At 41.9% G+C, this 23,700-nt stretch overlaps 3 protein-coding genes across 3 annotated transcripts in view; 1 reads left to right on the forward strand and 2 right to left on the reverse strand.

Moving 5' to 3' along the window:
* Window positions 1-23,700, reverse strand: part of LOC135347803 (uncharacterized) — a gene marked incomplete in the record, with an annotated part of 825,189 nt that overhangs the window by 551,547 nt on the left and 249,942 nt on the right.
* LOC135347964 (tRNA methyltransferase 10 homolog A-like) lies at window positions 558-19,185 on the reverse strand. Its single transcript, XM_064546122.1, has 14 exons — window positions 19,087-19,185; window positions 18,883-19,040; window positions 18,476-18,594; window positions 18,220-18,317; window positions 18,084-18,155; window positions 17,917-18,000; window positions 17,630-17,717; window positions 17,359-17,417; window positions 16,658-16,763; window positions 15,728-16,282; window positions 15,598-15,668; window positions 1,565-1,652; window positions 800-1,005; window positions 558-585 (listed from the first exon to the last, which is right to left on the reverse strand). The coding sequence occupies exons 2-10, from the start codon at window positions 18,885-18,887 to the stop codon at window positions 16,194-16,196; spliced, it is 720 nt and encodes a 239-aa protein (XP_064402192.1). The 5' UTR covers window positions 18,888-19,040; window positions 19,087-19,185; the 3' UTR covers window positions 558-585; window positions 800-1,005; window positions 1,565-1,652; window positions 15,598-15,668; window positions 15,728-16,193.
* LOC135347798 (uncharacterized) overlaps window positions 2,439-23,700 on the forward strand; it is a 69,374-nt gene continuing 48,112 nt past the window's right edge. The window contains exons 1-13 of the mRNA XM_064545853.1: window positions 2,439-3,200; window positions 3,471-4,323; window positions 4,587-4,934; window positions 4,982-5,179; window positions 5,236-5,298; window positions 5,683-5,754; window positions 6,672-6,809; window positions 6,861-6,950; window positions 9,380-9,454; window positions 20,977-21,006; window positions 21,054-21,260; window positions 22,203-22,262; window positions 23,301-23,375. Of these exons, the coding sequence (XP_064401923.1) occupies window positions 2,859-3,200; window positions 3,471-4,323; window positions 4,587-4,934; window positions 4,982-5,179; window positions 5,236-5,298; window positions 5,683-5,754; window positions 6,672-6,809; window positions 6,861-6,950; window positions 9,380-9,454; window positions 20,977-21,006; window positions 21,054-21,260; window positions 22,203-22,262; window positions 23,301-23,375 (2,551 nt within the window). The 5' untranslated portion in view covers window positions 2,439-2,858. The remainder of the gene's footprint in view (window positions 3,201-3,470; window positions 4,324-4,586; window positions 4,935-4,981; window positions 5,180-5,235; window positions 5,299-5,682; window positions 5,755-6,671; window positions 6,810-6,860; window positions 6,951-9,379; window positions 9,455-20,976; window positions 21,007-21,053; window positions 21,261-22,202; window positions 22,263-23,300; window positions 23,376-23,700) is intronic.

Genomic DNA, 23,700 nt, shown 5'->3' on the forward strand with positions numbered 1-23,700 from the left:
GATGGTATACGTATAAATGTGTGGGTGTGTAAACTGTAGAAGGTATATGAGTATCTAGCTATAGCCTTGTCCCCATGCAGGACGAGTTGTCTATAACATAACGCCAGCCAGTATAGGTGTTTTCCACCTTCTCTTCCATTAAAGAAAAATCAGCCTGGGAACGATGGGAACGAGACTAGTGGGTTTATAGTGCAAATGTGTGGGCGGGGTGAGGGAGAATGCAATACAATTATGTCATCAGAACATGAGATAATTATGCCATCTCTTACCGATGTACAGTAAGACGTACCAACTTCAATGTTTGGATATTGGTAAGCAAGTATACACTTAGTGACGCCAAAATTATGCGGTTTGAAAATTTGGTGCTATAATACTGTATTATGTAATGAAACAGCCAGTAGACATCTACAGTCATGTTGATCACTGTGCTTTGATTCGCATCAAGTGTGTAATCTACACCGACATTTTGTGTGCCGGAAAAGCTGTACCCACAGTAGCTACCATAATATACTCACCTAGCCATGTGTGGTGGTCTGGCCCTACTCCCGAGGGACTGACAGGACACAAGGAATGGACTCTCAGGAACTGCAGGGGAGAGAGAATCAGTCAATCAGCCACGGTACATTCCTTGCAACAAAATACACAAGGGCTAGCCGGTAATGGATTCTTCTCTCAATGACCTTTTACCATGCAGACAGAGACTGGAAATAGTCTCAAAAGTAAAGGATGGTATAACTATAGGCCGGTATTAAACAATACTGAGGTAGCTGGACCCCCCCCCACACACACACACACTCACCTGATCTCAGTTCTGGTGTGGCTGGTGAGTTGAGTACTCCAGGGCTGGACTGTACAGAGAGAGTGGGTGACACTGGGGGCTCTGGGTTGTCCACTGGTGAGAGGAACTGACTCCAATATAGTCTGGGGAGATGATGAGCATTCGTTGCATTACTCTGAGCGTGTCCTGCTACATCACTAAAGCCTCAGGCTAGGCAGTAACATGTCCTGAGGGGGGGGGGGGGGGGGTAATGAAGAAGCTGCTGCATTCACATACCTACAATACTATTTATGTTGAGTAAACTTATGTGTGCAAAAATGAATTCTCAGTGCGTTACTTATAATAATGCTTTTAATTAACATGTTTGTAAAAAAATTGGCCTGGTGATGAACAATTAAGATGGCTGATGGATCAGGTAAAGAACCTGTACTCATAAATACTAGATTATAGAGTTAGGGTACAGAACATACATACTGTAAAATTATGGTACAATAAATGTATTTCGTCATAAATTTAGCTAATAAATTTATCTTCTCCGGGGCAGATCTTCCACCCCTCATTCAACATATTATTTGGAGTGGGAGGAATGGCCCTCTCTACAGTGTAGATGAGTGCATGCTCAGTGTATCTAATGGAACACTCTCTGACAGTGAATGGTTATAACGGCCACCCCGGCCAAATTCAATATAAAGGCTATACACACCCAGGTCCCCAAATGAAGAGTTTATGTACATATAGTCTGAAACAACCCCCTCACTGTAAAGTTCTGTTGTGCCTTACTCCTACCATTCAACACAATGGTAGACTCAGCCAGGAGGTACACAACATTCTCTTTACCAAACACCTCCACAAAGTCCTCACTTCTGTAGTGGATCTGCAGTACAGTTGAGGGAAATGTTAGTACATTACACAAAGCTAGTTATGCCAAAGTAAAGTATTAGCTTATAATTATTAAACTAGTTTCGAGAAGTACATGTACATGTATGTAATCCTGCATTTGAAAACTGTCAATACTCCTCCTATACGATGCATACAGAAGTGTAGCCTCGTCCCCAGGCTGAGTTATATTTACTATATAAATCACAAACTATTTTTTACTGTCCGTTCTATTAAAGAAAAATTGGTTTGGGAACGAGGCTAACAGAAGTGCAATACCATGTATTGACCACCATAGCAGTTATAGTCACATAGTACTGCAGTGGAGGAGAGGAGAGAGACCGCCTCAGTATAAGAAGTTCATTCACGTATATGTGACAGCTGTCCAATATTCTACTCTCTTACCTGAAAGGGAGCTACTGATCGTCTGTTGGCAGCATAACATCTCTGCAACTGTTTGATTAGCTTCAGTTGATCCTATGAACAAAATAGTAGCGCTGTAACAACTTAATTTCTGGCAACTCACCTTCGCACTCATGAGTTGTTCAAAAGAGCAGTCCACGGCCACCCTCACAGAGCTCGCTCCCTCGTCACTCATCTTCTTGTAGGACCCTCTCTGACTACCTGGAACACATAGTAAACATGTCATCAGTGATTATAGCCTGCTGCAGAAATTGGCCACAGAATATTGATTTTACAGTCCTCAATATTTTCAACAGAGACTCAAGGGTCAATAAGATCCCACCCATCAGTCTCTACTGCACACTAGCCCTTATTTACTTTTTGAGAAGCCTCCATCTTCCAGTCTGGTCTTCTTTGGTGGAGGGAGTCCTCCCAAAGCTTGTCTGCTTCTGTCTCTCTTTCTTCTCACCTTGGATTCCTGCCTGTATCAGCAAACAGAAGAACACAAACACTTTCATTGTTCATTGTGCAGTAAGCAGCCCATAGATACTAGAAAATACATAGTATCTATGCACAGGCACTCATTTTTTCTGCAAAGCACTGTCAAGTGACTATTCCTTAGCTACCGGTAGTAGTAGTCATGCCATGGCTGCTAACACCATTGATCGTCAGGTTAATGAATGCCGTTCAAGATATTCTTTGTAAGGTAATCACCCTCACAAACACCTCCCCTGAGACTGCTCTATGCTAACCTCCACTGTAACTCTCATTTCATTTTCTCCCATTTTTTCAACTTCTTTTGATGCTTCAATTTCTTCTTCCACTGAGTCTTGCTCATGGCCTCAGGGAGTGTGTCTATGGAGAACTGGACCACCCACTCAGCACAGTCATCTCTGGGCCCTGGACTGCTGTCAGTGGAGGGTCTGTTAGACAGAAAGTGGATATCATGGGTGAGTGTGTACTGTCCTCACTTGTCTCCACTGAGTGCTGTCTCTTTGTGAACTGGTGGACTCACTTTCTTGGTTCATTGCAAATGCATGGTAATGATCATGGAGGTAGAAAGCTGAAGAGGGGGTGGGACATGACAACTAATCCCAAGAACAATGAAAAGATGGCAGAGCTAGAGATATCTCGATCTGGACAGGTATGAGCTAGCTAGCCATGAGCAGCGATCCTCCTCTGGGTATGAGGTGTATAAATAAATATTTTTCTTGTAAATTGTTCCATGAATCAGTACTACACATGATATATAAATAGGGAGTCTGCTAACACTTCGAATATTCATGCATTTCTGGACGGCAACGATTTTGCTTGTCATGTTCCAGTAAAAATAATAGCAAATTAATAGTAAATCTTTTTCCATCTAATCCGGATGGATTGTGTGTCTGGCATCTAATTTCCTTATCCCATGTAGACTCATGACATCCTCCATCCCTCAACATCTCTGGAGTGGGAGGAGTGGCAGGAATGGCCTCCTCTACCAGTGGGGATGATGAATGCCTCTTTAGTGTATCTGAATGGAACACTCTATGTCGGGGGAAAGTTTACTACTGATTTGAGAGCTGCTGCTTCACTGTACTCATTCAAACCTGGAGTTGACAGCACATGGACAGTGACAGTCACACCCACCTATTGGTATACCCTTGTCGTCCATGACTCTGAACTGCTACTGGTGGGTGGGAAAGAGTATCCTATCAAAGAGATAACAAACAAAGTCTTCACGATGAGGGATGGACAGTTTGTTGAAGTACTGCCTCCTATGAAGGAGAGACGAGTGTCACCATCTGCTGTCAGTAGTGGGTCTGCACTAATTGTGGCTGGAGGGCGGAATATCTCAAGAGTACTCTCCTCTGTGGAAGTGTTCAAAGATGGTCAGTGGACGACTGCTCCCTCCCTACCACGTGCAGCATATGAGATGAAGTCTGCTCTCTATGGTGACCAGTGGTACCTGATCACATATGAGGGAAAAGTATTCTGTGCATCACTACAATCACTCATATCTGGAGCCGACCAGTTACCATGGGAGACGCTACCTGATGCTCCTAATCACTTTTCAGCTGCTGCCTTCTTTGGTGGCCATCTCTTGTCTATTGGAGGGGGTATCCCTGACCCCACAACCATCCATGCCTTCTCCACATTCACTCAGTCCTGGGAACATGTTGCTGACCTGCCTCCATTACTGTATAGTAACCCAACAGCTGTTGCCCTGTCGAGCAAACAATTAATTGTGAGCGATGGTGCTAGAGTACTTCACGGAAAACTTAAGGGTGAGTTAGTTTTATGCCACAAATACTGTGCAATACAAATGCACAACCGTCATACAACCCTAGCTTTTCGCCTCACTTGAAATACACAAGTAGAAAACATAAGTTGACCACTTAAGGGGACCACATTATACCTGTGTACACAGACTACAGTCACTATTCTACTAAAGTAGCATACATGCACATTTATTTTAGCTTCTAATTCCAAGTTCTAACGTGCTTAACAGAACATAATCTTTATTCACTGACACACACACACTTCACAGTGACTCCATTTGATGCTGACAGTCACTTCACTATGAGAGCTATTGATCGCCTCAAAGTCTCAGCAGGAATCTCTGTGAAAGAGGAGCTTGTACAACACGCCTCACGCACTGCCTTCCTAGCTGTTGCTGGTGTGGATGTTCGGGAGATGTACAACTACATCTTGGGAGAGTGGGCGTCAGGACGTGGACCACACCCACCCACATGGGCAGAGCTGTTCAGAGCTCTCAAGGAGATGGGCTTGAGTGAGCTGGCTGGTCGGATGGAGAAGTACTTGAGAGGGTCAGTTCTTGAGGACCCACCTCGACCACCCCCTGATGAGGAAGGTGACTCAGAGGAAGAGAAAGATGGTGAGATAATCAGTGATTATCTGTTTTTAACGTTTAATATTCCACAGATGAAACACCAGAGCAAGAAATTCTGAGGCTAAACAATGTGCTGGTTGAGTACATTAGTGCTAATACTCTACTGAAGAAGGAGAATATTCAATTGAAGAAGGCGAATATCAACCCTGAGCATCATTTGAAATCTGAGAAGGTGAAAGAAGAGCAACTAGACCCAGCTTCTATCAAAGAGGAGCCAACATTTGACAAAGGTTTGAAACAATTTCTTTGGACAATGTACAAACAAAGATGAACTTGTTGTTTGTAGATAATCAGTCGCCCTCATCTCCCCTGAAGCATATCAAACAGGAAACCATAGAGACCACTAAAGGTGAGTGATGGTATCAGCAGTAGTTGTAGGGTCAACCACTGTAGGTTGAATCACAGAACATGAATACCGTATAGCAGGTAATTTTCGGGGGACAAAATATTCGTGGTTCAGCAATATTGAGACATTTCGTGGATAATATTTTCGTGGTTGCTGCTTGGATTGTAGGTAAAGGTAGGCAAGGTTGCTTCATTCGTGGGTAAAATATTCGTGGTCAGACCTCCAACCACGAAAACCACGAATATTTTGCCCCACGAAAATTACCAGCTATACGGTACATTGTATTTTTTAGAACAAGCGTCCATTTGTCCGCATAGCAGTGAATGTTTACATCTATAATATTTATGCAAATACGTACTTCATGCATGTATGTATATCTATCTGCAGTGAAAAGTGAAGAACCAGTCTCACAATTAATTGTGAGCGATGGTGCTAGAGTACTTCACGGAAAACTTAAGGGTGAGTTAGTTTTATACCGCAAATACTGTGCAATACAAATGCACAACCGTCGTCATACAACCGTAGCTTTTCACTTCACTTGAAATACACAAGCTTTTATTAAAATAGAAAACATAAGTTGACCCACTTAAGGTTACGGTCAACCGTTTGCTCATTAATTATTCATGAGCTAGATCTAGTGATCTTTTCCAGCTAGAATGATCTGGAAGTCCAGCTGAAACGCAGTAGTCATTTCATGGCTCGAATAGACATTTTTACTATAAAGCTTAGGTACAGTCTACTGTAGCTTCACTATATGCAGGGCGGGTCGAAGAGATATTTCGAAAAAAGGCTACTGAAAGCTCACAAGAGGCTGTTTTCCTTGGCTCTGGCCGCCATTTTAAGTGGAGTTAGTCTACATATTATTATTTTGTGAGAGTTTGTTGGCCTGGAAAGAAAAAAACGCTTCGACCCGCCCTCCAGAATGGTAAGAAGCATCATATAAGAGCAAGAACACAGAGCTACATGTAGAAGTGTTTTTGGAAGTTTAAAATGACTACTAGTTTTGTGTTGTTTCTAGTAACTTGATGATCGCTCAGAGTTTCCACTGGAAAATGTTTTGAAGATTGATACTTGTCATACAGGATGATACACCAATATATTTATCATGTGTGTGCTTCAAATTTTTATCATGGCATTTATAGTTTCACAAAAATCATTATAAGAAAATCATGAATATTCATGAGCAAACTGTTTACCGTAACCTTAAGTGTGTACAGTGGGACCACATTATACCTGTGTACACAGACTACGGTCAATATTCTACTAAAGTAGCGTACATGCACATTTATTTTTGCTTCTAATTCCAAGTTTTAACATGCTTAACAGAACATAATAGCTAGTTAATTATGAACCCTTTGTGTGAATGGATTCATTAGGTGGAGAAAGTTCTGTGACTGAATTGAGAGCTGAAGTGAAGCGACGGCTACCAGAGTATGAGAGTCTGGAGGCGGAGCTGGATCAGTTAACATATGATTATAACTATCTAGCTGACAAGATTCACCAGCTAGAAAAAGGTACAAAAATCGATTGTATAATCAGTTAGGTATTCAGCTGTGACCATACAGAAAATGAGCATCTGCGAAACGAGAATTATCATCTCCGAGCCGAGAGCAAAGGACTGGTTCTAGAGAAGCAGGAACTCAAGGTTGAACCAGGTGAGTCACAGAGGGTGAATTAGCCTCGACCCCAGGCCGATTTGTCTCCAATTTAACGCTAGGTCGCCTCCTCGGCCTGGTAATGATTAATCTTGGCGTGACCGAAACTGTACATTCATTGATAATAATTTGTGCCATGTACTGTACAATGTAAAATCTTTGTTCTTCAGTACAGTGGCTAAAAATACAGTGATATAATCATAAATGACACTAGAGTGCTAGTCCATGTGGTCAATCGAGATAATGGCTGTTTTTTTGTAGAGTGTACTTCGTCCATATAAATAGACAGATGTTTAGAAGTAAGGATCTCAAACAAGAGCTTCCAGAGAGGCTCAATACTGCATTGGATATGCCTGCTAAGCCTTCAGGTGGCATGACAAAGATTGTGTGTTCACAGTGTATCAGAATCCTGACATTACTGGCCAGATAGCAACTAAAGTGTTGAAAGAGCCATATCTAGGCTTGAGGCTATTATGCTCCAAATTTTACCAGTTATTCTATTCTCCAATTCCCAAGCTATAGCCTATTATTCTCAGTGATTTAGCCCATTATTCTCATAAAAAATCATTAAAGTCACAATAAAAATCATCTTTTGATAAATTGCAACACAAGTGAAGTCTCTACATAATTATAATGATATAATATGTACATAGTCCTGAAGAGCATTGTCTTGCTGATCACCAAACGAAGTGCCCTGAGTTGATCCAGCATCGATATGTCTCTACTTGTTGGAACTGGAATTGGCTTCAGTAGGTTCAGTAATCTAATCTCTTGATTTTCTAGCTAGCTAGCTAGCCTTACCGGTAAAGACAGACCATAGTACTAATCTCTTGATTTTCTTCAGATTCCATATAAAGTACTAGTAGTCTACTATACTGTCTATGGTCTGTCTTTACCGGTAAGGCTATCCCAATGAATATAGATATAAACAACCATCGGATCTCCCCATGTGATACTGTAAAGTACCTTGGTGTTACTATCAATAATGATCTAAAATGGGCATGTCACATACACAACACCTGCAAGAAGGCCAAACAACATCTTGGCTTCATCCATCGCAAGTTCCATAAATCACCACCTCAGATCAGGAACCAGATCTACCGCACGGCTGTTCTGCCTAAGTTAGACTATTGCGGTGCAGTCTGGGACCCTCATCACCACACAGATATAAAAAAACTGGAAAGCGTCCAAAAATTTGCAGGGAAAATTGTAACGAAGCAGTGGAGGGCAGAATACCCTGACCTGCTTGCCTCCTTAAACTGGAAACCTCTGTCATCTCGAAGGAAAAACCAAAAACTGAAAGTCTGCTTTAATATACTTAATAATTTATCAATAATATCTCCCAATGTTTTCACCCTCCATCCTCGCCCTTCCCCCCGTCACCCTCATAATCAAATTATTTTTAAACCATATGTTAAAACCCTAGCCCATAGACATTCCTTTTTTGTAAGCGTAATCCCCATTTGGAATTCCCTTCCCCTAAATGTTATCAGTAGCCCTAGCCCATCTGCTTTTAAATTATCCCTGTCAAAATTATAGCAATAAGTTAAAAATTTTTTTTTTTTCCTTTTTTCTTTTTTTCACTTAAGTACACCTGCACCTGCACCTTTACTTTTTGGTTATGGACTGACTTCATTATTAGCTTCATTTAGCTACCTTGTCATATCCTGTATGCTTCCTCTGCATCAAACATTATAAAAAAAAAAAAAAAAAAAAAAAAAAAAGGCTAGCTAGCTAGCTAGAAATTTATAAATCAAGAGATTAGATTACTGAACCTACTGCATGAAGCCAATTCCAGTTCCAACAAGTAGAGACATATCGATGCTGGATCAACTCAAGCTAGCTAGCTGCATATGCAGTCTAGTCCAGATAAGAGTACAATCAAATCAATGGTAATTGTGCTTTATTTAGAATGCTAACCACATGGAATAATTATTCCCACCCACTCTACCGTTTATTCCCGCATAATTCCTAATGCTTCAAGCTACCTATTATTCTCAAAATTATGCTCGCATAAATCGCCGCATCCCTAGCCATATCCACTTCAGTGGTTTTAGTACAGGTACGTAGTTCTATAAGATTAGCCCCTTAGGAAGAGTGGGACTGGGGCAATGAGTACGACGGGGGTTGGAGAGGAAAGGCTCGATTTTGCTCCTGTATACAATGATACTTAAATTCATCATTCTATACTATACGGGTTCCATATCAATAATTATTCAACGAAATTTAAAACGTGACGTCTTCAGAATTGCACGAAACTTGGTATGTGTATAAGGAATGGTATGATAACATCTCAGAAAAAATGTTGGGTTTGTAAACAATAATTATGGCTTCTGAGATTGAAAAAATGCAGAAATTCCCTACTTTTAGGAACTGGCTGCTGTTAGTTACACTGTAACTTTCTAACCATGATGTATGTGTATCTGCAGTGAAAAGTGAGGAACCAGTCTCACAGCTAATACCTTTGGGACTGTCTACTGTACAGCATCATGCAATACCATTCAGTGAGTTAGGTACCTCATTTGCATTGTTCTATACTGTTACCTCCACTCAGTCCTCCCTGGTGTTGAAGTGGTGGCCAGCACGTGTGTGATCGTCACAAACTCACCCCAAACCTTCCACTGGGTTGGCTATGGGTTCAAGCTCACCATACCCCCGGGCTCCCTGCCAGCTGGTGTTGACCAGTGTCGACTAGACATCAAGGCCAGTGTAGCTGGACATTACCAGTTTCCTGACAATCTCCAGTTGATCAGCGGTGTCTTCTGGATGCGTCCTTATCCGTCGGGTAAATTCCAACAACAGCTGACAGTCGAGATACAACACTGTGCCAAGATGACCAGCTCCACTAAGCTCTCATTTGTGAGAGCACATTGCTCCCAGGAGAGTCTGCCCTACACATTCAAGCAGCTTGAAGGGCGTGGCTCCTTCACTGAGCACAGCTCGTATGGATCACTGGAGCTGAGCCACTTTAGTGGACTGGCTGTAACTGGAGAGGATGTGGAGAGAGTGTACACTGCCAGCCTCTACTACCTTGGCTCAGAGCTGCATAGCAGGGAAATACATTTTGTCGTCAACTGGGATAATGAGATTCATAAAACAGTAAGTGATAGTTTTATTCTCACAACCTGAATTCATTATTTTGTTACAGCATGTGAGTGAGGAGTACTCCTCTAAAAGAGCTGTTCTCGGAGTGAATCATTTTGTTGAGTTTGAGGAGGACAGTTTAACACTGGATATTCCTATGGCTGGTGCTAAAGTCAAGGGAGGATGGAAAATAACACCAATGTTTCATCCTACGGTAGGAAGTATGATTTTCAATAGCATACTTACATCATCTGTATAGCTTATATAGGCCATCATAATGAATTACAAAATTGTATATAGGTCATCAAGAAGCATGTTGATCAGTTCAAGCCTGGACAGAGAATTCCCTACTGCCACTTGAAAGCCGAGATGACAAACAAGCGAAAGAAATCTGCTACAAAGCTATTCCACCAAGTCAAGCTAGTGGGTGCAAAAGATCCTTACAATATCATTACAATGGATCTGGACCCCCAGCGAACTCTTCCAGGTCAGAACGATGTGTTATTTTTGGTATTTTAATATTTTCTACAGAAACTACGTTTGGTGACCTGGTAGTCTTCAAACCTGCTGTGTCGTCTCAAGGGAATGGTAAGTCAGCAATATCAGCTTACCATGTATGTGCTGTAGATCATTGCATACAAAACGTGTACAGTATTTATAAACTGATGTGCTATAATAAGTGTTTACAGAACACAGAAGAGAATGTTACTTTTATGCATGAACCACACATTTATATTCAATAATTAATACCACGGGCTTATACCTTAAGGTGACATATTTTCGTGAGTATTAATTTCTGTGAATGAGAGTAAAATCGCAAAAATATGTTACCAGCAAAATGAGCTAAACAGTGAAATTGCAGACAAATCTACCTGTGAAAATATGTCACCTTAAGAAGAGTGCATGCAACTCACTCTCTACCCTATGTTATCCAGAGAAGGTACAACGTATGGGTTGACCTTTTTCCCAATCGGTCGCTAATGAATTACTCCCGTATTGCATTCCGCAGCATGACAAGATGTAACGCCCACATAATTTGTGTGTTGACTCAGCAGGTATTTTATGCACATCAGCATTATTTTATTCTTCGTGTTTATGTCTTCTGAAGAGGCGTCTTCTATCAATCTTAGTACATTAGAAATCTACTAGAAGTGTTACATTGATGGGCAGGAGCCTATAGAAAGCGCAACATACACTATAATATTCTAGCTCATTTCTTCAACTACGACTATGCTAATGCCTATTCATTTTCTTATGTCACAGGATATAGCTAGGCATTGTTTATAACTACTGTGGAGTACTGAGAATAGCCTGAGTTGCATGCCCTCTTCTCTTTATAAGCCCTTAATTATTACAATGCCTTCTATTTCTGTACAGAGGCTAATGAATTGCTGATGCAACCTCAGTCACATGCGACTCATTACCCACCCTCCCTTGGACCACCTCACTATCCTGTGGCCTCACACTCTCGGAACATGTCAGGTGAGCCAGTGTTTAGTAATTATATTGCTCTAATACTACTTGAATTAATGGTCAAACTAATGCACTTTTCTTTTATTAACGTTAAGGCCAGCAGGCAAAATAGATTCCTTGTTTCTCATCAGCCCCCGCTTGTGGTAAAAGTATGCCTCCTTAATTTTCATTGTTGTTCTAAAGCATTAACACACCCCTTAATTTCCTATCACCTTTATAATAAAGTGCATATGATGTGCCATGTGCTGATAACCTTAAAATATTCGCTGTTTTTCTGTGTAATTTTGATGACGCAATAATTATAATCAACGACCTTCTCGATCCCTCATGCAAATTGAGGAAGTGGCTGGTGAGAAACAAGCAATCTACTTTTGCCTGCCTAAGGATCAAAGTTAATGACGTCACTATATTATTCTCACACTCTACACACACATAATTATATAGGCATTCAATTTGTTGTAAACGAGGATGATAAAGGAGATAAGAATCAATTAGGCACTAATGATTTGCAAGATGTGTTCTCTCAATTGGTGGAAGCTGCTAAAGATTGGTTTGAGTTAGGCCTCGCTTTGGGGATTAAAGTTGACATCCTTGAGGGAATTGATTCTAATAAGAACAGCGATAGAGCTCGCTTGCGTGAAATGCTGACCCACTGGTTGCGATCTTCACCTTCTCGTACATGGAGTGACATTTGCAACGGCCTCAGAAGTGCCACTGTCAAACAAATCAATCTGGCAGATAAAATTGAGAAGAAATACAAAGGTACAATCATCCAAACATGCTTATACAACTAAAGCATGCACACATTGCTTTCATTTTTAGTCGACTTAAGACTGGGTATACATGTATAAGGCACGGTATATGGTAGCCTCGATCCCAGGCCGCACTTCCCACTTCACTTAGGGAAGTGGGCCTGGTATCGACTGCTTGCGCATGCGCTAATATCCCCCCGATATCTGGGGGCTTTGGCGTATATGCTCAGTAAAACTATGACATCACAACGAACGGAAGTGGATTGAAGGAAGTAGATATATAGAAAGTTCGATTGAAGGTTCTAGCCCATCGGATAGCATTCTCTGATAGCTACCTTTAGCCTGCTATGTTAACAAAAGACTCAGCCTGCAACAGTGTGGATGACGATCGTCTGAAAGGAGTGAAAGCTGACAAGAGCCTATATGGACAGACCACGCCCATTTAACACTAACTTTGGTGAAAGTCTACTATACTACTGCTACTGATTCTATCAGAAGAAAATAGCAGTACAACAAACCTACACAGCTCTGTCTCTAGCTAGCTAGCTATATAGCTCTGTGTATGACTTTTAAGATATTTTCTCTGATGAATCCAGTATTATAGGAAATTTTACGGGAAAAAATATCCAATAATTTGGCGCATGCGCAAGCAGTCGATAGCAGGCCTTCTTTCCTATGAAGGCCGGTGAAGGAGGCTAGGTATATAGATGCCTGAGTCAGGAAGTATTATGGGCCACTTTGACAAAACGCGTACGCTTCCAAAAGTTCAGCATAATACTCTTTACACTACATGAACTGATATGAAACACTTGATCACCTTTAGCATAGTGCACTTTAATTTTCAGTAGATTATTGTACGAATATTAAAACACTAAAATATTTAAATAGGTGGCCTATACGAAAAGTTGCACCAATGAAAAATTACCTAGTATACAGAAAAATAACCTGAATCACCTGATTGTTTTAATTATACATGCATGTATTAATAGCGTAGATTCCACATTTTTCCAGTATTATAAGTTTAGGTGATTCATTACACCAACATTACTTTTTGTACCTTGCATCAGGAGTGTATGAAGACTTCATACACTCCTGCTTGCATCCATTATAGTTAACAGATATGTTCCCCATGCAGAGGACACGTCCCGACCACGCCCCCTTACTGGTGAGAAGAGAGAGGCCACTGAACACACTGAGCAAGGTGAGACAGTCAGTTGTTGTGTTGGTCTATTTTACTGGGGAGTGTCTCCATGCAGTTCCCCCCAAGAAACCTCGGTAAGAGGAGCAGTGAGGGAGGAGAATGGACTACGTACACTGTCCAGCTCGTCTGTTGATGGTCACCTCCTCAGAGAACAGATTGAGAAACACAAATTTATGCATGACACCCCAGATTGCTATACATGTTGATTCCAAAATGATTTTATATTTATGTTCATTGCTATCATAATTAATTTTGAAGAAAATTTTATTATTTCGGAACTCTCTATAATGCTATATAATTGAATCCGTACATGCAGGATGATAATAAATGTACGTTGTATATAATTATTATCGTACTTCATATGTATACAAAGTATCATAGCAAAAGGCCAGTGACTATAATTAAATATAATTATACATAATTATATAGATCAGCTGGTTTTCAAGAGGGGTCCATTCTGCAGACATTGCAATTGTCTATGCTAGCAGCTGCCCCGATGAGAGTGTGGTCACCTTGGACTCCCCACCCTCCCTCCAGCTCAGCCACATCTAGAGGGACACAATAAGAGTGGGAGTAAATGTGTGGGTGTGCATTTAAACTGCATGTAGAAGGTATCTAACAATTATAATGGAATGCCTGTGCTTGGCTATAGCCAAGCAGGTAGAGTTGTCTCTAAAATAACGCCTGTATAAGAAAATTGGCCTGGGAACGAGGCTAGTGGGTTTATAGTGCGAGTGTGTGGGCGGGGTGAGGGAGCAATAAATATGAATACAATTATGTCATCAGAACGTACGCTATCTCTTATGTAATTACTAGACTTACGACATCATTGTTTGAACATTGGTGAGTAAGTACGTACACACTGAGTGACGCTAAAATTATGTTCGAAAATTTGGCGCTATACTGTAATAAAAAAAGCCATGCAGTAGACATCTACAGTCATGTTGATCATTCACTAGCTACTAATGCATAAAGTGCACATTTAATGTGCCTGTAAAGCTCACCCACCCACAGTAGCTATCATAATGTCATATGGTTGTCTGGCCCTATACCCCTGAGGGACTGGACACAAGCTCTCAGGAACTGCAGTGGAGAGATAAACAGCCAATCACTAGCAGCCCGCTATGTCATGTGGTGGTCTGGCCCTACTCCTGGGGACTGGACACAAGCTCTCAGGAACTGCAGCGGAGAGAGAAACAGCCAATCACTAGCATCCCGCTATACTAATCATACATTTCCCTACATGTGCACACATTAGCCAGTCACTAACAAACAGAGTAACAAATGTGACAGGTAATACTGTTCTGTTCAACTACATACATGTAGTAAGTGTGATTATAATAAAACGTTCAGCTCAACCTTCTACCCCACCCTCCACCCACTGTATCGTACCATAATTAATGGCGATCACTTTCCTGCCACTCACTAGTATATCGGTAGTCGAGCGTGGGCCAGACTATTCTCCTCAGCTACCTGGTAGCAGTGACCATGAGGGGGGGGGGGGGGGGAAGTACATGTACACTTAAAATGCAGTGCTTACGATTAACTTACATCAAATCTATGTACATATCATGTAGGAGCTAGGAGCAGGCAGAGCACGTTTGGGGCAAGCGTGCGAATTGCATCTGGGGTATATGAATTACAGCAGTAAAGAACTGGGTGCACAAGTCTAACAGGAGGAGCAAGGGTTAGCACAAGAACGAATTGTTGACAACAATTTATCATTGTTGATGAACCTTAACAGGTGTATAGCAAGTCAGCTGCTGCTACAGTAATGCCTGTGTAACCTGTGTGAGTCTCGGCGCCCCGTCTGAGCTGATGTATAATAATGTCACAATTATGCTTCTATTGGGTTGGGAGTTATAATACGTACATGCCCTAATTTCCAGAGTTCCAATATCTCAACAGAGGCTTACACCTTACTCATATCATCCCAAGTTTAAAAAACAGAGCTCACTCAGCTTTGTGGGGGTCAATGTGTCTGTGATAAAGGTGTTCTGCTGTACAACACGTACTCATAATAAGTACCTAACCACTCAACACATTGGTAGACTTAGTCAGTAGGGGAGAATGACCGACTCAGTAAGAAGTTCATACGTACATGTACATGTGCGTGTACCTAATTCTATTCTCTCACTTGCAAGGGAGCTACTGATCGTCTGTTGGCAGCATAACATCTCTGCAACGTTTGATTAGCTTCAGCTGATCCTAAACGACAAAGAACAAAGTATATAGTGTTGTAAATTTCTGTTTTAGTGGCAACCCACCTTTGCACTCATGAGTTGCTCAAAAGAGCAGTCCACGGCCATCCTCGCAGAGCAATGGGAGGGTGTAAGGTCCCTATAGAGTGTCATTGTAGCACAGTCGGGGCACAGTCATGCAGGTCAGTCAGTTATCATTGATGTGTGTTTCACTGATGTGAGTACCCTGTGTTGAGGATACCGTACCCTAAATCACTGCATACTCGACAACCGAGGAGAGCAGTGTTCTGGAAGAAAGTGGGTGCCATGCATCTTCTTCATTATTGCTCTCCTTGAGACCACCCTCACTTAGCATGCCTTCAACTGGTACGCCATCACATGACACACCTTCACTTGGCACAACACTGTCGCTAGATGTATTTTCAGGCAAATCATTGTTACATTTGCTGGGGCTGCTCGGTTCAATTTTAATGCTTGCATCGATTTCAGTGGATGCTGTGGGTTCTGGTCTAGTTGGTTTTCTGTTTCAATATCAGCGTTGCTCGTTGATTTTAGCTTTCTTGGTGGGAGAACTTAACTGCTTTTTTCCATTTGTTGAGAAGTCCAATAGAATCTCATACACTGGAAGTGGGAAAACAAGGGTCTACATAAACGTAGTATAAACAAAGAAAAAAAAATCGTACATATACACTGGAAATGAGAACTAACTCAGAGAAGTGAGTCCCCGGTAGCCATAAGATGCAACTGAGAATTGAATTTGGCACTTATGGTGTGGCAACTATCACACAAAATAAAGACAACAACACGTACTGTGACTAGTATGTGTCTGGTATATAGTTACGTGTATCATGTAGGTGACCGTGGTCACTCTGTAAGTAAGTCACCCTTTATAATACAGCCAGGTGAAAAGTGTGTGCTTCAACCTGTGTTGTAGCAGGCCTCTCTATTACAGTAATTCTTTGACTGACTTACTCCCTCCACCCACTGTGTACGTACCATGGTTAATGGTGAGTACTTTCCTGCCACTCATTCGTATATACTCTGATATCGGTAGTCGGGCGTGGGCCAGGCCCTTCTCCTCGGCCACCTGGTAACAGTGACCCTGAGAGGGGAGGGGAGGGGAGGGGAGGGGAGGGGACAAAGTAACATGCAGTGCTTACGATTAGTACTAAATAAGAAGACACTATGCAATTACATGTACGTAATAAACTACATTCATTAGAAGCTCTGTAACAATAATGATTATGGATCGAGGATGTACACGTACAATTTTAGTATGGAAAGTGACCTACCTGTTGAGGTGCACTCTGTTTTTAAAGTAATTATATGCTTCTATTGGGTTGGGAGTTATAATACGTACATGCCCTAATTTCTGGGGTTCCAATATCTCAACAGAGGCTTACGCCTTACTCATACGTAGCTTTGAACATAAAAAGTATATATATCGTATAGCCGGAATATTTTGAGGGTATAAACTTTTGCAGAAAGATCGTTGGATAGGTATTTAACGTTCGTGGAATATCAGCCTTTTGGCTTAAGCATGCTTGTGGGTACAGTAGAATAGTTTCTCTAATACGGACCAATTTTGTCCGAAACCTTGCAAATCCGGAATCTTTCTCAGTACATGCTTGTAATCAGCAAAAAATGTAAACATTTATACCCTCGAAATATACTCGCTATAATTATGGTGTTCTCACCTTGTGATGATTGTGGTCGACTAGTCCACCTATTATGTACGCCTTACTGGGGTCCAGCTCTGCATGGAGAGATGTGACAGTGAGCTACAGTGGTTAACGGTCACCCCATGCAGCCAACTTTGATATAATGGCCAGGCACCCAGGTTTCAGTTTATGTACAAAACAACCACTCAATAAAGGCCACCTCTGTATAATTATTATAATGAGCTAGCTCCCAACCATTTAAAAAGGTTTTGCTGTACAGCTACGTACGTACGCAATAAGTACTTACCATTCAACACATTGGTAGACTCAGCCAGGAGGTACACAACATTCTCTTTACCAAACACTTCCAGAAAGTCCTCACTTCTGTAGTGGATCTGCAATAGAGTTGAGTACAAAGTCACAGACAGAACTATATAGAACTACACATGTACATGCAGTCCAGGAGTATGTACTACCGCCAAGATGAATTCTTGCTACCGAATATTAACAAATTATTGCTCAGAGCAATTAGTTACCTGTCAATACGCTTGGCCCTATCAATACCATGCATGCAGAAGATCAACCCTCACTCACATCCCAGTGTTCATGCTCCTTGTTGATTAGATATCTGCAATCCAGCTCTGACTTCAGTTGACCACCAAAGCTAGTCACATAGTACTGCAGTGGGGGAAAGAGACCGCCTCAGTATAAGAAGTTCATTCACGTATATGTGACAGCTGTCCAATATTCTACTCTCTTACTTGCAAGGGAGCTACTGATCGTCTGTTGGCAGCATAACATCTCTGCAACTGTTTGATTAGCTTCAGCTGATCCTAAAACACAACAACAAAATAGTAGTGCTGTAAAAATTTAATTTCTGTTTAAGTGGCAACTCACCTTTGCACTCATGAGTTGTTCAAAAGAGCAGTCCACAGCCACCCTCACAGAGCTCGCTCCCTCGTCACTCATCTTCTTGTAGGATCCTCTCTGACTAACTGGAACAAATTGTAAACATAAACATGTCATCAGTGATTTGCTCATTGCAGACATTAGCCACAGCATTTTTGATTTAGAGTCCTCAATATTTTCAACAGACTCAAGGGTCAATAAGATCCCACCCACCAGTCCCTACTGCACACTAGCCCTTCTTTACTCTTTGAGGAGCCTCCATCTTCCAGTCTGGTCTTCTTTGGTGGAGGGAGTCCTCCCAAAGCTTGTCTCTCCTTTTTTAACTGGCTCTGTCTCTCTTTCCTTCTCACTTTGGATTCCTGTCTGTATCAGCAAACAAACACTTCATGCAATATGACATGCACAGCCCATAGATACTAGAAAATACATATAATTTATAGTATCTATGCACAGGCACTCATTTTTTTCTGCAAATCACTGTCAAGTGACTACCCTTAGCTACCAGTAGTAGTAGTCATGCCATGGCTGCTAACACCATTGATCGCCAGGTTAATAAATGCCCTTCAAGATATTCTTTGTAAGGTAATCACCTCACAAACACCTCCCCTGAGACTGCTCTATGCTCTATGCTACCCTCACTGCAGCTCTCACTTCATTTTCTCCCATTTTTTCAACTTCTTTTGATGCTTTAATTTATTCTTCTACTGAGTCTTGCTCATGCCCTCAGGGAGTGTGTCGTGTCTATGGAGAACTGGACCACCCAATCAGCACAGTCATCTCTGGGCCCTGGACTGCTGTCAGTGGAGGGTCTGTTAGACAGAGAGTGGATCATGGGTGAGTGTGTACTGTCCTCACTTGTCTCCACTGAGTGCTGTCTCTTTGTGAACTGGTGACTCACTTTCTTGGTTCATTGCAAATGCATGGTAATGATCATGGAGGTAGAAAGCTGAAGAGGGGGGTGGGACTTGACAACATATCCCCAGAACAATGAAAAGATGGCAGAGCTACATGTAGAAATATCTCGATCTGGACAGGTATGAGCTAGCTAGCCATGAGCAGCGATCCTCCTCTGGGTATGAGGTGTATAAATAAATATTTTTCTTGTAAATGGTTCCATGAATCAGTACTACACATGATATATAAATAGGGAGTCTGCTAACACTTCGAATATATTCATGCATTTCTGGACGGCAACGATTTTGCTTGTCATGTTCCAGTAAAAATATAGCAAATTAATAGTAAATCTTTTTCCATCTAATCCGGATAGATTGTGTCTGGCATCTAATTTCCTTATCCCATGTAGACTCATGACATCCTCCATCCCTCAACATCTCTGGAGTGGGAGGAATGGCCTCCTCTACCTCTACCAGTATGGATGATGAATGCCTCTTCAGTGTATCTGAATGGAACACTCTATGTCGAGGGAGGGGTTACTAGTGTTAGAGATACTGCACTGTACTCATTCCAACCTGGTGTTGACAGCACATGGACAGTGACAGACACACCTACCTCTTACTACACCCTTGTCGCCCATGACTCTGAACTGCTACTGGTGGGTGGGTGTGAGTATCCTACAGAAGAGGTATCAAACAAAGTATTCACGATGAGGGATGGACAGTTTGTTGAAACACTGCCTCCTATGAAGGAGCGACGACGTTCACCATCTGCTGTCAGTAGTGGGTCTGCACTAGTTGTGGCTGGAGGGTGGACTACTTCAGGAGGTCTCTCCTCTGTGGAAGTGTTCAAAGATGGCCAGTGGACGACTGCTCCCTCCCTGCCAAGTGCAAAGTATAACATGCAGTCTGCTCTCCATGGTGACCAGTGGTACCTGATCACGTTTCAGGGGAAAGTATTCTGTGCATCACTACAATCACTCATATCTGGAGCTGACAAGTCGCCATGGGAGACGCTACCTGATGCTCCTAATCTCTCTTCAGCTGTTGCCTTCTTTGGTGGCCATCTCTTGTCTATAGGGAGTTTCCCTAACCTCACAACAACCATCCATGCCTTCTCCACATTCACCCAGTCCTGGGAACGTGCTGCTGACCTGCCTCTATCACTGGATAGGTGGCCAACGGCTGTTGTCCTGTCGAGCAAACAACTAATTGTGAGCAGTGGTGCTAGAGTACTTCACGGAAAACTTAAGGGTGAGTTAGTTTTATGGCACAAATACTGTGCAATACAAATGCACAACCGTCATACAATCCTAGCTTTTCGCTTCACTTGAAATACACAAGCTTTTATTAAAATAGAAAACATAAGTTGACCACTTAAGTGTGTACAGTGGGACCACATTATACCTGTGTACACAGACTACAGTCACTGTTCTACTAAAGTAGCGTACATGCACATTTATTTTTGCTTCTAATTCCAAGTTCTAACATGCTTAACAGAACATAATCTTTATTCACTGACACACACACTTCACAGTGACTCCATTTGATGCTGACAGTCACTTCACTATGAGAGCTATTGATTACCTCAAAGTCTCAGCAGGAATCTCTGTGAAAGAGGAGCTTGTACAACACACCTCACGCACTGCCTTCCTAGCTGTTGCTGGTGTGGATGTTTGGGCAATGTATAACTACTTGGGAGAGTGGGCGTCAGGACGTGGATCACACCCACCCACATGGGCAGAGCTGTTCAGAGCTCTCAAGGAGATTGGCTTGAGTGAGCTGGCAGATCGGATGGAGAAGTACTGGAGAGGGTCAGTTTCTGAGGACTCACCACGACCACCCCCTGATGAGGAAGGTGACTCAGAGGAGGAGAAAGATGGTGAGATAATCAGTGATTATCAGTTTTTAACGTTTAAAATTCCACAGATGAAACACCTGAGCAAGAAATTCTCAGGCTAAACAATGTGCTGGCTGAGTGCATTAGTGCTAATACTCTACTGAAGAAGGAGATTATTCAATTGAAGAAGGCAAACAACGACCTTGAGCAAGAGAATACTCATTTGAAATCTGAGAAGGCGAAAGAAGAACAAATGGACCCAGCCTCTATCAAAGAGGAACCAACATCCGTCCAAGGTTTGAAACAACTGTGCATGTACATGCGATAAACTAGCCTCCTTCACCGGCCTTCATAGAAAAGAAGGCCTGCTATCGACTGCTTGCGCATGCGCAAAATTATTGAATATTTTTCCCGTAAAATTTCCTATAATACTGAATCCACCGGAGAAAATATCCTAAAAGTCATACACAGAGCTACCGTATATGCTTGATCAGGAGCCGCGGCTACTAAATGTTTCATTTTGCTGGAAGAGGAGGCTACAATTCAAGAGAGGCCACTGTTCAAGAGCGGCGTTTATTAGCTCCAGTTTGTCATCAAAAGTTGTTTTCACTTGAACCGCTCTGCCATGAGAAAGTCTTTGTGAAGCACTAACAAGCTGCTACTTGTAGCGTACATGTAGCTAGCTGCTAGTAATAATTTTTTTGGCTGCCACGTGTAGAAATGCTAGAGGCTACTATTTGAGTGCGGCCTCTGATCGAGCATATACGGTATAATATAGCTAGCTAGCTAGAGACAGAGCTGTGTAGGTTTGTTGTACAGCTATTTTCTTCTGATAGAATCAGTAGCAGTAGTATAGTAGACTTTCACCAAAGTTAGTGTTAAATGAGCGTGGCCTGTCCATATAGGCTCTTGTCAGCTTTCACTCCGTTCAGACGATCGTCATCCACACTGTTGCAGGCTGAGTCTTTTGTTAACATAGCAGGCTAAGGGTAGCTATCAGAGAATGCTATCCGATGGGCTAGAAACCTTCAATCGAAGTTTGTATCTACTTCCTTCAATCCACTTCCGTTCGTTGTGATGTCATTATTTTACTGAGCATATACGATGTTATCCAAAGCCCCCCGGATACCGGAGGGATATTAGCGCATGCGCAAGCAGTCGATACCAGGCCTACTTCCCTGAGTGAAGTGCGGCCTGGGATCGAGGCTAGCGATTAAACATAAACTTATTGTTTGTAGATTATCAGTCGCCCTCATCTCCCCTGAAGGAAACCAATGCTGAGCCACAGACCACTGATGGTGAGTGATGGCATCACAATTTGACAATAGAATCCAACTAGCTACCTTATAGCGAGTAATTTTCGTTAGTGCAAATTTTCGTGTGGGCTACGAAGTTAATATAACAAAATATTCGTATAACTCAGAATGGTGATACATGGTACATAGAACATTAGAAGACTTTTCTGGATAATGCTGTACAATACAATATTTTCACCATACGAAAATAAACTGCTATAGGTTGAATGACAGAAATGTACTAATAAATAATCCTCAATCCACACATTTGCCTCCATAATCATAATGCAGGTTTTAGTGTTTATTTATTATACGATAGACAGGTGTGTTTGTGTTTGTGTGTGTGCTTGTGTGTGTGTGTGTGTAGACTGCTACAGCTGCTCTAGAAGTGCAAAAACTCGATTTAAAGCGACACTTTTAAATAATTACGTTTTTGCAAATTTAATGTACAGGGAAAAAAAGAATTTACATGTATATGGGCAAAATGCCAAGTGTCGCTTTAAATAGAGGGTCGCCTTAAATCGATGTGTTACAGTAAGAGTTTTTATAGGCTTCTAGTCATATTTTAATTCGTGGATTTGCAAAATTGCTTCATTCTCGAGTTACATGTATACCTAGTTCAGTACTTGGAATGCCATTGCAGCCTTTTCAGAAGAGCACGTAGCAAAACTTGGTCACCGAGTGTTGCTACTGTACTTAGTAGTTAGCTCTGCTCTCTATTGGTAGCTGCAAGAGTGAGAAGAGAGCTGCAAGGCTCTGCTGACTTGCATTTAGACTTGAGTGTTTGGCATCGATCGTTTTTAACAACAATCATCGTCGATCATTACCCACTCTTTGTATTCAGCAAAATTAAAAATATTATAGTGCTTACCTTAATTTATGTTATGTAGCTTTGGCACCTCCACCGAGGCATCAGCACTTGCGGTGATTTCAAGTTGTTCATATAATTATATCAACCACCCCGACTAGTGTGGGCACATGTACAAAACTACGTATCTCTAGACCCAATCGTATATTCATTATTAATATCTATATCTGCAGTGAAAAGTGAAGAAGCAGTCTCACAGCTACTACCTTTGGAACTGTCCACTGTACAACATCATGCAATACCATTCAGTGAGTTAGGTGCCTCATTTGCATTGTTCTATACTGTTACCTCCACTCAGACCTCCCTGGTGTTGAAGTTGTGGCCAGCACTTCTGTGATCGTCACCAACTCACCCAAAGCCTTCCACTGGGTTGGCTATGGGTTCAAGCTCACCATACCCCAGGGCTCCCTGCCAGCTGGTGTTGAATGTCGACTAGACATCAAGGCCAGTGTAGCTGGACAGTACCAGTTTCCTGACAATCTCCAGTTGGTCAGCGGTGTTATCTGGATACGTCCTTATCCCTCGGGTCAATTCCAACAGCAGCTAACAGTCGAGATACAGCACTGTGCCAAG

This window comes from Halichondria panicea, chromosome 14, assembly GCF_963675165.1.
Source record: "Halichondria panicea chromosome 14, odHalPani1.1, whole genome shotgun sequence".
Taxonomy (NCBI): Eukaryota; Metazoa; Porifera; class Demospongiae; order Suberitida; family Halichondriidae; genus Halichondria; species Halichondria panicea.

Coding starts and splice junctions, on each gene's coding strand:
- LOC135347964 (XM_064546122.1), bottom strand. Junction 18,318..18,475: donor AGATGGAGGCTCCTCAAAGA/GTAAAGAAGGGC, acceptor AATTTGTTCCAG/TTAGTCAGAGAGGATCCTAC. Junction 17,718..17,916: donor AGGAGCATGAACACTGGGAT/GTGAGTGAGGGT, acceptor ACTCTATTGCAG/ATCCACTACAGAAGTGAGGA.